This window comes from Rhopalosiphum padi, chromosome 1 (assembly GCF_020882245.1).
Source record: "Rhopalosiphum padi isolate XX-2018 chromosome 1, ASM2088224v1, whole genome shotgun sequence".
NCBI classification, from domain to species: Eukaryota; Metazoa; Arthropoda; class Insecta; order Hemiptera; family Aphididae; genus Rhopalosiphum; species Rhopalosiphum padi.
In genome coordinates, this window is record NC_083597.1 from 25,014,171 (window position 1) to 25,030,403 (window position 16,233).

General features: G+C 25.0%; 1 protein-coding gene across 1 annotated transcript; it reads right to left on the minus strand.

Annotated features, from left to right (window-relative positions):
• Nucleotides 1-1,953: 1,953 nt before the first annotated feature.
• On the minus strand, nt 1,954-11,267 carry LOC132917548 (protein quiver-like). The gene is made up of 3 exons (XM_060978332.1): nt 10,774-11,267; nt 3,281-3,445; nt 1,954-3,061 (listed from the first exon to the last, which is right to left on the minus strand). The coding sequence occupies exons 1-3, from the start codon at nt 10,841-10,843 to the stop codon at nt 2,808-2,810; spliced, it is 489 nt and encodes a 162-aa protein (XP_060834315.1). The 5' UTR covers nt 10,844-11,267; the 3' UTR covers nt 1,954-2,807.
• Between the last annotated feature and the right edge of the window lie 4,966 nt (nt 11,268-16,233).

The window sequence follows — 16,233 nt, forward strand, 5'->3', positions numbered from 1 at the left end:
ATGTGTTTTTTATTTCTATCATTACCTTTTGTGGTAATAAAAATGCTTCAAATAACAAATTAGTCCTACTTAGTACTTTGTAAATTTGGTTTTTAAAAACTGATTTTTTTTATTTTTTATAATTTAAAAACAAATAACAACAAAAACTTAAAATATTCTTCAAATGTTTTTATTACCATTTTTATTCATGCTATATAATATATTTTTTTAAATATTTTAATTTTATTTTAATTATAAGCAATTGTAATTTTCAATTTTTTTTTTTTTTTTTTTTTTAATGTCTTAATAAAAAGTTTTTTGCGTGATCAAAAAGTTTAAAAATTGAATACATGGTCATGAGTATGTTTTTCTTATATCTGTATAGAAATATTAAAAACACATAGCTAGGCATTTTTTTTTTTCATAAAAGAATTTAAGAATCAAATTATTACAAAATTCTTCAAGATCGTAAACATTTATACATTTATAAAATATAAGTATTTCATGGTTAATTTAATTAATAAAATCTTCAATTTTATAGCTAATAGCTAGGTTTGAAAAAAATTACGTATTTAACGATGTTCATTATTTTGTTATAATTTAAAAATATTATATGTGAAAACTTCCTAATAGTGAAATAAATTACTTCAATAATAATATAAAAAACACATCATGAAATTATGTACGTAAATACTTTGTAATGTAGGTTGATAGATTGTCTTTAATTTGTTTTTAATTTTGAATATTGTACAGATCTTTATTTTCAGATCACATGTAGTTAATTATATTATGTGTTATAAATATAAAATATATTTTCATAATATAGATCAGGGGTGGGCAAACTTTTTTTAGTCACGATCTACTAAAAATATACTTCACCTTTAAGGATCGTCTTTTATGGAAAATGTTGTTATTATTGAATAACTATAATTATTAAGAAACATACTTGAATAAAGTGTATATATAAACATACAAAAAGTATTATAAACTTATTACTAATTACTAAAAATAATATAATTATACTACAACCTTGATTGTGCGTGGCCCTAAAAGGCTAAAAATTAATTTTGACATAATCGACTATGAAATTTTTCGTGATCGACCAGTTAATTGCCATCGACCATTTGACCGCTCCTGATATAAATGATAAATATATTATACATTTATTAAACAAATTATAATAATTTATTGTGTTATTATACTGTAAAGTTATGCACAATTTGTCTTGTTAAAAAATATAAACGAACAATTCAGGTCACTACGCCGAGATGCACAAACATAATCATACGCTAATTTAACAAAAATAAAAAAATGTAGATTACTAAATATTTCATTAAATAACTTGCTTAGACACAGTAGTTGACATTTATCATGCCACTATTATTTATACTTAAAAATAAGAATTGATATTGGTGATTACTATAAATTATAATATAGGTATAGTTTTTAAAATCAATAGTACATATTACATAATATTAATGAAAAATCAAAACCAATGTTTTTAATTTACTTAATTTTAATTCAAATAATATTTACTTCGATGTTTTTAAGTTATATTTTGTATTAGTTTTTCTCCTAATAAAATGTATTATCTACATCTGTGTTTAGAATCGAAAATATACAATAGATCTCTGATCTATTATAGATATTATAGCTATAATAGCACAATTTAGTACCTAATGCCTAATTTATATTATAGTCAGTAATATTTTTTATTATACCTCCTATTATCATTGTAATTTTTATAAATAAAGTAGTATATATTCTTTATTACACGTATATTTTATTTCTATAGTATAGGTTTTATGAAGTAGTCACCAAAAAACAATTGATTTCAAATTTCGTCAAAACAACAAGACTATCTAATTTCTTATATATTTCTTATGTTTGAAGTAAATGACCCACAATATTTTATATTCAATTAGACATAAAATAAAAAGAACAGTATAATAGTATTAAATAATACATAACATATTATATTATTTTAATAGTTTATTCAAAGATAAAATGCTTAACATGAGTAACATTATGTAAAAATCTAATATCGGGCTTTGCATATGCACATGTTGAGATTGTTATCGTGTAGGTACAGTTCATTGTAAGTTTCCAATTCGGCTTTTCTCTAATTAAAAATACGGTTTAGCCAAAACGATTTTCTAACATAACAACTACGATAATGTAATATAAAAATATAATTCGCGTGTTGTAAGTGAATTTATGTACCATAACGGATATTTTTGTGTAACACGTAAATAAACAGTTTAATAAACGGTTTAATTCATCTTAAAAACAAAGATAAATCTAATTAAAATAGTATTATGAGAGTTTTCTGAGTTGATATAAATTCACAATTTATTGTTCTTATACATGTTATGGTGCAAAAAACTTTTTACTTAATTGAGCTATTAAAAAACACGCATTTTGACAGAAATAAAATAAAATATATATTTATTGTTTTTTTCTTAATTATAATAAAATATGAAGATATCGCTCGTAGACTGTATTTTCAATATATTATAATTAATACGGGTTAAATATAAGACTAGATCAGCGTACGGGTTATATACCTAGCAAAAAGTATATGCGCTGTTTCCGTGTTTTTTGGCGATTTCATAACGCTTTCCCGCACTCTGAGCACAATAATTATAAAAATTATTATAAATAAAATGTAAACTTATGTCCTCATACAGTCATCGAGTGACGTCTTCAATGTATATATATATAGTCGGATTGGGCTATGTTATAAAGCGTTTGTAATTTAAAATGATTTTTTTTATTAATTTTATCTCTCGTTTAATTTCGATCGGGTTCGATCTCGTAAATGTCGTCTATAAATGGTGAATATTAAGGAAGAACCCCATTATGGTGACTGCAGCAGTAGATACCATCGCTGCGGTGGTCGCGCTGTACCAATACGGTCCATAGGAGATGACCATCCTAGAACCATTGCACATATCTGAGGTACAGGAGCAATGGGTCACGTCAATGTCATGTGACCCGAGTCTACTATAGCAATCCTGGTCATCATGAGCAGGATCCTCCACGTAGCCGCAGTCTCGCACTATTCGAATACTCTTGTGAACTGTTTAAAAATATGATACATATCGATTATATTATCTAATCAATAGTTTACGGGTGTGTAGAGGTGGGCGGTAATAATAACATTTCAAGAGAATATAGTTAATTCAATTGTATAAATGGAATAGTTTTTAACGTTTTATTAATGAATTTATTTATGATAATATGATTTATGTTTTATGTATAACTTAATATTTAATATGTATGCATATTGTATACTAACTATTTTGGACAGTCTTCCGACATATAACTGGTTCATTTCCCTTCAAATGACTAGGCACGTCTGTTATGTTACAATCAACTAAGCCGATGGTGTACGGATTGAATGGATCTCCGCACCTCGGGTCATATTTAGAATTGCACTTGTAACATATTATAGATTTTGCACCTATACACACAATGAAAATGATAGGTTAGTGACTACAAATATAAATACATTTATATATTCATACATTTATGCATGATGAAACGATTACAATAAATTGTAATACTTTGTTATAACAAATTCTTTTTACTTTTTTTTGGATTTTTTAAATATCAAAATCGTCTATTCCTATATCTATTTTAATATATAATACATTCCATAGAAAAGGAATATTAATGTAACATTATTTTCAAATAATCAACACTTTAAACCACTTAAAATTGATCATTCATTATTGTTGTAGATTTTAATAAATTGTAATTTATAGATAGTATTATTAGTTATAATAAATTATATAGGCATATTATAACAATTATGTAATATATTATGTTCGGTGTTCACATAATAAATGAAATAGTATTTATTTGTATAATTGTATTATTCAAAATTTTAAAATAAACAAATACATATTATATTTACTATTTATATAATTATATAAAAACTTAATATGCAGTTTACGGTCATTAAAAAATGTCTACTTTCTATTTTGTCTATACACAGTAAGCAAGAGGTCGGACGGGTTACTGTGAATCTTTTTCCTATGTTATACTTATGGGGAAACATGTGGTAACGCATCCTGTATGCATATAGCTAATACAGTTTTCGTGGTCAGTTGTCAAAGAACAATTATTGATTTATGTATTAATTTAATATTTTATCATAATTTCTAATTTTATTTTTTGGGCTTATTTAATTTTAAAGTTTTATTTTGTAACAAAAATAATTCAAGTAAGTACATTTTTAAAAGAAATATCTTAAAGTTTTTTAAATAACTTTCTCAACTGTTGTAATCAACAAATAATTCGTATACATTTATGTACACAATCATCTTATAGTTAATAAGTGTAATTCGGCTATCTTTATAATTATTAATTATTATTGATAAATCGTCTCTGTTTCTACAAACCTATTAAATGTCATAAAAGGTATCTTTTGGGATTTTTTATGAAACCATGTAAAATATTAATTATTTATTTTGTAGTTATATAAATTGATGCTTTTATTAATAATTGAATTTTTCAGTTAATTAAAATTTCAGTAATCCATATAAATATTCAATAACATATTATTGAATTTATAATTAACATAATATATAGGTACTCTATATATATATAAGTAACTATTTGAAATACTAGTTTGTTGGATATAATACAAAAATATTTTCAGGAAACTTTCCAATTAATTTCATTCAGTTCATTGTATAGAGTAATATATAAAACATTTTAATTAATTGGATGTAAAAATATTTGTGTAACTATATATATTTCTTATTTTTCGGATAAATAGAGAATTTATTGTAGTATAATTATTTTATTATAATATGTTATTACTTATTACAACTGTAAACAAATTTTAATCTATTTACTTATTTCACGATAAATTATATTTTGAAAAAAATATATCCAAAACTCTACTTCTATTAAATGAGTTAAGACATAATTTAAAGTTATAGTTAAAAATGCATGTAATTTCGTCCTATTATGATTTATGATATATTAGTCAGCAACCCAATGAAGATAATAGAGTATAGACGCTATAATTTGTGTATACTATTAAGCATTAAGTCGAACTGAATGATATTTTTAATGTTTAATTATATAAAATGTATTCAATGGCGGATTCACAAAGGGCCTTAGGGGCTCGCCCCCTTTGACAGTTATATTATATTTGTAAGGCCTAACATTAAATCCTAAATATTATGTTTACAAAATGATATAATATTATGTATAATAATATAAACAATTTTAGCCCCTTCTAAAAAAAACCTCTTGATCCGAAACTTAATATAATTACAATGTTATTTATCGCCTTTAAATTATTTTTAACTGAATAAATGTAATCAACAAAATTGTTTATTTTATATAACTGCTAAGTGCTAATATTATTAAACTATTTTGGTTCATCGAGTATAAACTCATCGTTTTTTTTCTTCAACAAAGCAGTTATTCAAAATCTAATTTTTTAAATTTATAGCTTACTTAAATACCATATTTTAAAATTGTCGAGATTTTTTATATTACTAAAGAGGTGTCTTATGAAGATACACAATTTTGATGTACATTTTATAGTAACTAAATAGGTTACCTAACTCTTTCTTTGTAACACGCAAGTTTTGAATCAGCTCACTAGTTTCATTAATAGTTTTTATTAACGATATTTCTCAGATCGTTACAAAAAAAATTAGAATAAGAAAAAATCCTTTTTTTTTTGTGTAGTATGTGTTGTATTATAAAGGATAAATATATAATATATGGTTATAATACTAAAATATATTAAAATTTAATTAAATTAATGATATTTTAGAGTTTGTTTATAATACCTAAAACTAATACATTATATGTTATTATAATTATAATATGCTTATAAGCTATTTTCGGGTTAGCATAATACTTTTTTTCCAAAAGTAAAGTTTCTACAACATTTTTTTAAATTTGTTATAGCTATTGCATTCATAACCTATTACACAAAGAGTATATTATTTTTTTTTAAATAATACATAAAATAATAAATACTTTTGTCTTCAATATATAAATATATTTATGTTATTGAATGTTAACAATGGTTTCAAAATCTCATATAGTCGTACTACAGAATAGATGAAATCTATAGTCATACTATATTGATCAAAGCCTGGTGACTAGCGAACGTGTAAATGTGTAATTGTATTATCATATACGTTAATAATGTCTATAATATCATACTTTTTCTTTTTTTTTTTTTTTATTAAAATATATATTTACAATCTGTATCATTTATACAATAAGCAAATGTGATTAGAAGCAGAGGCTAACATAATTTAAATATGACATGATTTACATGAGGAGGGAGACTATCCATTGACAGAACCCTATATCACACTTGATACTGATAAGAATAATTATGCATTTGTTTGCATCATGTACTTAATGTTGGGTATATACACCTGCGGTGTAATAATAAATAATACTTGTTGGTTAAACGTAAAATATAAATACACAATAATTTTTCTTTAAAATAAATGTATACTTTATTTAATATAAAATGATTTAACAATGAGAGAATGATAGATATGTTATTTATTTCGAGCTATTATAGAATGCAGGTAAGTATAGCTAACCCTTAATCAGTTCATTGTTCAGTTTGTTAAATTCAAAATAAAAATCGGATGAATATTATTAATAAATTATTTGAATATATAGGTAATTTTGGTGTTATGTTTTTACAGAATGAAAAGACAAATACTTAATATTTATAACCTTTATACTAAGTAATAACTAATATGGTTCGATTTACTTATGAACCTTTTTATAGGTAAAATTATTGAAAATTATTGTATCTCGTGTAAACCTATAAAATATCAGGGGATATTATAATATGATATCGATACCTACTTAAAGTTTTTATTTGTTCTAATTAGAACAAAGATATAACATTTTAACTAATACATAATTATATTTTAGTTTATGCATCATTCACTTTTTGTAGTTCAAAATTAATTCCATCTTAATTGATTAAAAGTTGTAATTATGTATATTGAAATAGAAAGCGAACACACATAATATTTTAATTTATAAATTATAATCATTACTCATCAAAATATGAACAAATTACTTAATATCTTCATTAAGTTAATTATTTTCAATATCCTAATTATCCATTATAAGATATACAAATTCAATTTTTAAATTTGTATAAAACCATTATCTTTATAATATGCTATTGCTGAGTTGCATAAAAAACTGATTAGTTTAATGGTCAGATCAGATCACTAAATCATGTTTAACGTTTAAGGGACCATTAGCTCACGTTTGATTCATTAAATGTTAAATGATTGTTATGCAATTCAAATAATTCAATATAATTAATATTAACAAGAAAACGGTTTTGTATACGGTATACCTATACCGGCTATACCTTTTACAGTTAGACAGTATTATCATATTTACCGCGATATAAAGCGTACCTATACATCGTGAATAATTCTTTTTTTCTAATTACTAATTTGTATTGGATTATTAATATTATTGTAAATTTTATAATGTAAAATACTATTAACGCCATAAAATTATTCCAAACTTAATATAATGATTTTTAATATCCTAGTATCTAAGGACAGTGTAAAAATTGACAATAACCGACTATTGCTATAAACTATAAAATGAACTAAATCGATCCATTAAAAAATAATAACAATGATATAAGGTTAATATTTCTGGTAATCGAGAATTAAGGTCATTTGAAGCTTATAAGAGACCTTATATAGTATGGTCAGAGTGCCCCCTATTATATTGAATTCCGATCCTCGTATAGGTGTAATATATAAAATACATTTGTACGGCTTTACGGTGAACGTCAATAAAAGTATAAACCAGTTTCCAGAGTAAACACACTAAAAAATGATACTCGATCAAACATCAAACTAGCTAAGTTTTTGGTCATATTAATATAATACTACTCACAAATATACTGGATCAATAATGTTTGGCGCCGTAAAATCTAGGCGAATAGCTGTATCTGTTAAAAGTTTAAGACTAAATTCACTTTTCTGTAACATCGCTTGAAACAAGATACAACTTTCAAGCTGATATGAATATTAAACTAGATATTATATTATATTTTACTTTTAATTGCAAATCTAATGATTTTCTTCCCAATAATCAATGTTATTCGAAGTATTTCGATCTATTAAAATAGAATTTCGGACAAGTAGCGTAATAGTTATAACTAGATATAAATATTTAAAATTTATGTAAGTGGAGGGAACGAAAAAATGTTACAAGGGAACTCTGCTAAATATACTCCACTCATCTAAATTTTAAATACTTAAAACTAGAGAACGGATTTTTATGTTTTTTATGTTATAACATATTTTTAATGGGAATATGTAATTCCATAAGTTGGATAAGATTTCTCGATGATTCATTTTCTTATGAACTGATATACAACAATTTTTAGCGCATAAAAAAGCATATTACAAGGTTAAAGAATATTTTGTGCAAAATAATATATTTTAGGAATATATTGCCATATCAGAGTTTAATTTTAACATTTTATAAAAAAAGGTTATTTTTATCCAAAAAATAATATTTATGCATATAAAAGATTATTTTGATAATAATATATACTGAATAGTAAAAAAATAATATTTTGTAATGACTTCAAATTATTTAAAATAAATGTTGTCAAAACTGTTTGTTTTCTGAAATTATGTGAGTTATACGTTAATGAAAAAAGAATCATACACTTGACCTCCGTTTCTAATAAATAATAATACATCAGTTTTTACTGTATAAATTACGCATAGTGTTATGTAATAGCGCCATACCGGCATAGTACTAACAAAAGTATTAGATATACGTAGATACCTACATATTTAGAACTAATTTACGTTTGAACCTACCCCCTTATTATATAACTACAAAGATTTACTTCTACATAGTGCAATTTATGTAAGCACATTTACTCACCACTAACAAAAAACTCCAAGTTTCAATTTAAATGGTTAACAGTTTGTCGAAATTATGTTATTTATATGAATAATTTATAATGTTGCCGTTTGGCCTACCCATAAATCTGTTACATTTTTTTTTATAGATTTTGTAATTCTTAATAAATATTGTACAAATATAATTCTGTGACTTGCCAGTTAAATAGTTAATTATCATTAATGCATAATAAATTAATAATATAATAATATAAATCACTTATTTTTTTTTAACTGCCACCTGGGAAATTATAATTTAATTTGTAATTACCGACGGTTGATGCACGGCGAATACCTGGTGAAGTAAGTACATATAAGTGCTTGCGTCTAATGAGTAATGATTAACTATATAGCCATATAGGTACTCCCATATGATGCCCATTGCATGCCCACGAGCCCACGTAATATAATAACAGAAAAATAAGCCCATATATACATGATATCATTATAACCCACGGTCCCTTAAATAACAAATATACACATAGAATTTATATCCAATATATATTATGTAATAAACATTATAGTATTGTATTTTTACCAACCGCATAATATGGTTATACACATCAACACATGTACACTGTGAAGTTACGTCTTGTTTATTTCAAAGTGTGGCACCAAATCGTCATGGTAATAATATTTTGGTAACATGTTAAAATCGATTTGTCGCTACCGAGAAAAACGTCGTAATGACAACCAGTAACCTATATAAATAATACATAATATGCCTATTCTGTTTGCAAAAAATGAGTCTTTAGAACATAAACTTTACATACTATAAATATTTACATTTATATAATATAAATCCATGTCCGAGTTTCCAAAAATACTTAGATATAACCTACGTCTTATACGATCGAGTACTATACATACGACATTATGACCTATACGCACAGCTTATTTCCGAGCTTTTCAATATACATCACCAATACATATCCAACCTTTTATTAGATCTTTTAGATTAGGAGGCTGTACAATATTATAAGTACCTACCTACGTCTTGTTCTAAAATCATATTATTTTTCCTTTCTAATATAAAATAGATACATCAATATTACACGATTTTATACATAACTACATACGTATATATTCTTTAATATAATATATGTACATACTGTAACGTTGTACGCAGATGTAGGTTAGAAGGGGGAATACAATATATTATTTTTAAATTTGAAAGTTCATTTTTTCTAAAGTTTTTGTTTTGAATATATAGTTTAAAATGTGACAAATTTCGTTGTTCTATTTAAAATAATAAATTTTTATCAACCAAATTTTGGTTGGACCCTTTTTTCATATTAATTATTTTTGTAAATAACGGTTTAATAAATAAAAATATACATAAAATGTTATTCATTTTTATACATAATTAAAAACATTTTCATTTTTGAAAAAATATGAGTAAATGGAAATAATAAGTAATTGATGGGACTGATGGAAGGAGTGAGAAACTCTCGTGGGCTTGTGTTTAACCTTTAACAAATACCCTCCCCAAACTAGAATCCTATTTATACATATTCGCTGTAAATAATATATGTTAAGATGCCATACGTTAATGTATACCTGACCTTTGCATTGTGCATAATATACTAATTGTGCTATCATATTATTTATTTATACTACGTGCAAATTTGATGTGTATTGTATAATGGTATATTGTATATACCTAAACGATCATGTGCAACATTCTAATAAGCAATAATAATACATATATCTTAATGGACTTTGATTATTGTGGTTTGTGTAATGTAGGTAACCTATAATATATAATATTAATATAGTGTACGTATCAATTAACTAAATTCGATTTATATTATTATGTGACAAATACCTTTGACGACGAACGCGAAAAGTACGAACAGAACGGCGGCTAGGCACGCGGCGCATTTAGCGCCATTCATACTTCCGGCGGAACAATACCGGATATAATGCAATGCACTTGCTCGTGGTGTGATGCGTGCGTGTGTGTATACTGTATAAGTATATATATATATATATATATATAAGAATATCCGTGTGAGTGTGTGTGTATGAATATGCGCGCGACTGTAATTGCAGTACACTTTAAATATGATATTATATATAATATAATAATAATAATAATATCGTGTTTACAAACTTCCACGCGGTCGTGTGTGTGTGAGTGTGTATATTTATAAACGCGCGCGCGTATACTACGGAACAGGGTGTACCGGCGGACGAATAATAATATTATATTATTAATGTAATGTTCGACGACGGCGCCGCGACGGTGATAGCGTACAATATAAAGTTTGCTGCGCGTTTGACGGGCGCCGCACGACCCCGAACGCCGCTGCCGCCGACGACGACGACGCCGACGCCCGCGGAGTTGGCGCGGCGGTTGGGTGTTCCGGCTGAAGCGCCACCAGTCGTGCCAACCGGACGGCATTTTGCACACAACGGTATAAACGTATAATATTATAATACATCCAACTAGATCCCCGAGTACCTACGCATAGACTTGCAGGCTGCGGTGGTGGCGGCGGCGCGTACCTCCGTCAATAGCCCGTTGCAATACTTATACTATACAACTTACTATTAAAATATGAGCGGCTATAGTTTTGACCCTGGCAAAGGTCAAAATAACTGAAAATTTTTTGTTTTTAAACGTAATTCAAACTAGTAAACGTTATTTAATATTTAATAGTAGGTAAAACATACATTTTTTTAAAATTATTCTCGTTATCGTTATACATGTTTTGCTCAAAATCTCGTCCCTTGTTATGATATACTTAGCAATTTTTTATCAAAAAAATGTCGTTTTTGATTCAGATAGGTTCTTTATATATATATATATATACACAAGTATATATGATATACCTATTTAACTAAAAGCAGTAACTCATGTGCAGACATTGACTCTTATTGATGATAATAAGGCATTAAGGCCACAAGGGTTATAAGTTATAACTTTAGATAAATAAAAAATAAGATATCTATATATTAATTAAATATTAAATGAATTGGTGCATGTATGAATAAATAAATGAAGTGCAATATAATTTCAATTAACCCCCTCCCCTCACCCAAAAAGGAAGAAATTAATTTCCATTTTTTAAGAAACTTTTAGAATAACTATAGTGATTTCTAATTAAAAAGTGATTAATAATAAAAATATTATGAACGATTTAATAAATACAAAATAATAACATTTTACCACAGTAAAAATTAACATAGTAAAAGTTGTTTGTTTAACAAAAAATAATTATTTAGAACACTATAAAAATTAAATAGGCACTATTCATACTATTTTGTTAAAAAATAAAAACATTATGATTATGCTTATACATATACTTATTACAAATACAATATTTCTACAAGTATTTATACCTATAACATTTTTTAACAATTTAAATATCAATAAATGTAGTAAAAATTATTGTCAAGTTATAACTTTATAAGTTTATTTAATTTGAATTGGTATACTCTTGATTCTTGTGCATATGTTTTGGTAATAGCTTTTAATTGTATATAGTGAATGGAACGCCAAATCGAATTCACTATACTATAGGTATATTATAAGTAGGTATGTCATAATAATCATATATATATATATACCATGAAACCAATTTTTAACGATTTTTTTCTACTACAATAATTATTACGCAATCGTGTGATGTGACCCTCAGAAGTCAGTGGTAGTGAAAGGGTTAAAAGTTTAAAACAGCTATAATAATGCCCACGCTTAATATTCAATAAATAAAACATATAATAACATTTTGAAAATAGAGTTGTCTTGTGTTTATAATTTTTCCTTTCAATTTTAATAAACTTAATTCTATGACATGAGTACATACCTACTAAGTATTTAAATAAATAGCGATATTTTTTATCTACTATTTTAATCGTAATATATTTCTGTAATATACAGAAACATGGTTTATATTTTATAATAATAATATTACAAAATAACTACTACAACTAGAATTAGAAATATTATTGAAAATTACCAATAATATACAATACTTAAATTAGATATTAATTTAGGTATCTTAGTAAATTATAAATTATAACTAATATATTTTTATCGGATTGCGAATTGCAAATATTAATTTATATTATTTAACTCACTATTATTGATAGGTGTTGTCGTGTACTAGTGTTAACCAATTGTCTTCAGTAGGTTCGTCAGCCTGACATCCCAAAAGTTAAATTTTGTATTTTGTATTTTATTTGTATAATACTATTACAAATCAATTTGTAATAATTTATTGTAACAGCAAAATCAGAATTTGTAACCTTAGTCTTAACCTATAAATTTATGTATATACAGTGTGATCACGATTTAAGGTACCACTAAATATCTCAGGTGGATGACTTTGTATTGAAGTAAATATTTTAGAGGGCCTAGGGGTACCTATAAAATAATAAGATAATGTTATTATTAAGAAATAATAAAATAAGTTTTAAATACAAAATTAAATATTATTTTTAGTGTACAATATTTTTTTTTCATTTACTGTAATAATTAAAAACCTATAACAAAAAATTATTAATAATAGTAATATTAATATTATAATACAAAATAAAATGAACTAAATAAATTTATCTTATAAATTGTTAAAAATTTTCACCATAATGTTCTAAACATTATCTTAAACATCTGATTATCTTATTGTTATTAAAACTATTGAAAAATAAAATAGAATTCCACTATAATAATAGTTAAAATTGTAATTGTATTATAGCAGTCAACGAAACAAAAATTATCACATACTATATCTGGACGACATACGATATTATTATAACACGAACTATGCATTAACTGAAATGGTGACTTCTCTAACTTGGTCAATTTTGTAAATAGAAAAAAACGTTTTATACAAAAAACGTTTAAAAAAAAATAATCTATCCGAATAAGTAAAAAAATTGGTGTTTCCATTTTAAAAAATGTAAGTTGTATTGCGCATGCGCACACCAAACGTGTAAAAAATTGAAAATCATACATAAATGTGTATTTAGGTACCCCCTAGGCCCTCTAAAATATTTACTTCAATACAAAGTCATCCACCTGAGATATTTAGTGGTACCTTAAATCGTGATCACACTGTATATTCTCAAATCTTAGATGTTTTTGCAAAAAAAAAATTGACGAACGAGACTTTAGTTTCAATCCTTGAATTTTCAATTTTCATCTACAGTTTTTACTTCATGTAATTCTATTATTGCATAGAAAACTTTTTTGAGTCTGTCCACATTCATCTTAATTATATGTGTGTCTTATACTCTTATGTGTTTATGGTAACACATGAAATTACGTTTCTTTGAATTGCATCGTTGAAGTTACTTCATAAATTATTTTTGAGACATATCTTATTGACTGTAAAATAATATGTTCACTTCTATATAAATTAATTAATTTTTCAACAAAATTATCAAAACAATCATTCTTTAACAACTTTCAATTCTATTGCTAGATGTGGTTTTATCACTATAATCAAATATTCCGACCTTAATTCTAGACCAACAAAGGAAAAGTTTCATAGAGTTAATCACTACAGAGACTATTTCAGAAATAAACTGTGTACTGTTAAATTCTCCTCCTACACTAATAATTTGAGCTGAAATTGGTTAAAATAGACTTTGTCTAGTCTTTAATGAACCCCATGAATCAAAATTATTAACCATATCGGCATATCATCAGTTTCTAATAAATTTTCTTCAAAATTAATATTCTAATGCATTGCTAAATATATCTAAGAGTTCTAAGATGATACTACTACTAATTAAAGACTGGAAATTTGTTTTGTTTTTAGTTCATAATTTTCCAAATAATTTACTAATTTTTAAAACAAAAAAATTACAAAATTTAACTTTTGGAATACCAAGTTAACAGGCCTAATAAGTAATAATAAATAAAACATTATAAATTTAACTTAAAATGTACCGTTGTTCTAATGTCAACGTCAAAAAAAAACACATGAAAATTGGTAAGTATTTATATGAAATGTCATCAAAAATTAATTTTTAATCAACTCACCAGGTATTAAGTTTTAAATTCGTGCTTACATGTACTTACAAATTACGCAGGACAATTTGGCAAGGTAAAATCTTTAAAATGATGAAACGGCTAAATTTCACGGAAGTTAGCCGTGATTTAAACTTTTGTGGATAATTGAAAACGGCTAAACTTACAAATTTCCAATTTGTACTTAAATGAACTTACAAATAACTTACAAATTATTGACAAAATTTGGAGAAAAAAAATTTTCATTTTGGGCGGCCAACTTTATGGAGCTAGAAAACATGATAATATTATTTATTGATTAATTTAAAATATTCAATAATAGAAATACAATTGATATATGTTTGAAGATTATTTGCGAATCGAATGAAATTTGTGTATAATTCAAAAATGTCAAAAAAATAATATCAGACATTTAAATATCCATAAATTGACTATTTTTTAACATATGAATAGTTGGTTTAATCAATAAAATGTATTAAAAAATAAGAGTAAAAATAATAATCCCAAAAAGGGTGGAATTGCCATTTAAAAAAAAAGTTATTATGCGCATGTGCAAAATTAAATAGGATAAAAATAGTTTAATTAACTTAATAAGTGTATAAGAAAGTTTGTTAAACATCTAAAAAACAGAATTCAAGTATATTTAATATTTACAGCACAGAGTGTTTCTAACTAACGACTAAACACATTTGGCTGTGAGTAACTGGTACATATTATTGCTGTAGGTAGTTTTTTGGAAGAGGAGGAATCGGTATAAAAAAGCCAAAAGGTACTAAAGGTTAACTAGTAAATGTCCTTATTAATATTATTAGCAGATGGGTACTTGTTATTTATTTCTGCCAAAATAATATTGGCCGTATCCGTTACAGCTCGTTTCTGCCAAAAACTAAAAAGGTACGATTCCTATTTCCGCCCAAAAAAAGTTAGGAAACAAATAGTTTTAATTTTTAAGCAATATTAATATGAATATAATTAGATAATAAATGTATATATATTACATATCTAATTATATTCAGATTTATTTTAATGTACATTGTATAATATAATAAATTAATAAATTAAATATATAAGTACTCATTAAATAGTTAAAAAAACGACGTTTATAGTTTTATTTCTACAAATACACCGAGATTTCTTTTTAAAATCTTAATAAATTCATAGTTTTTAATTTACTTTGTATATATATTTTTTTAATATAAATATTAAATACATTATATATATATATATAATATTTATTTATTTATTTTTGTTGAAAATGTTTTAATTTTGTTTGTAAATAATTATGAGTTACCTATAGTAGCA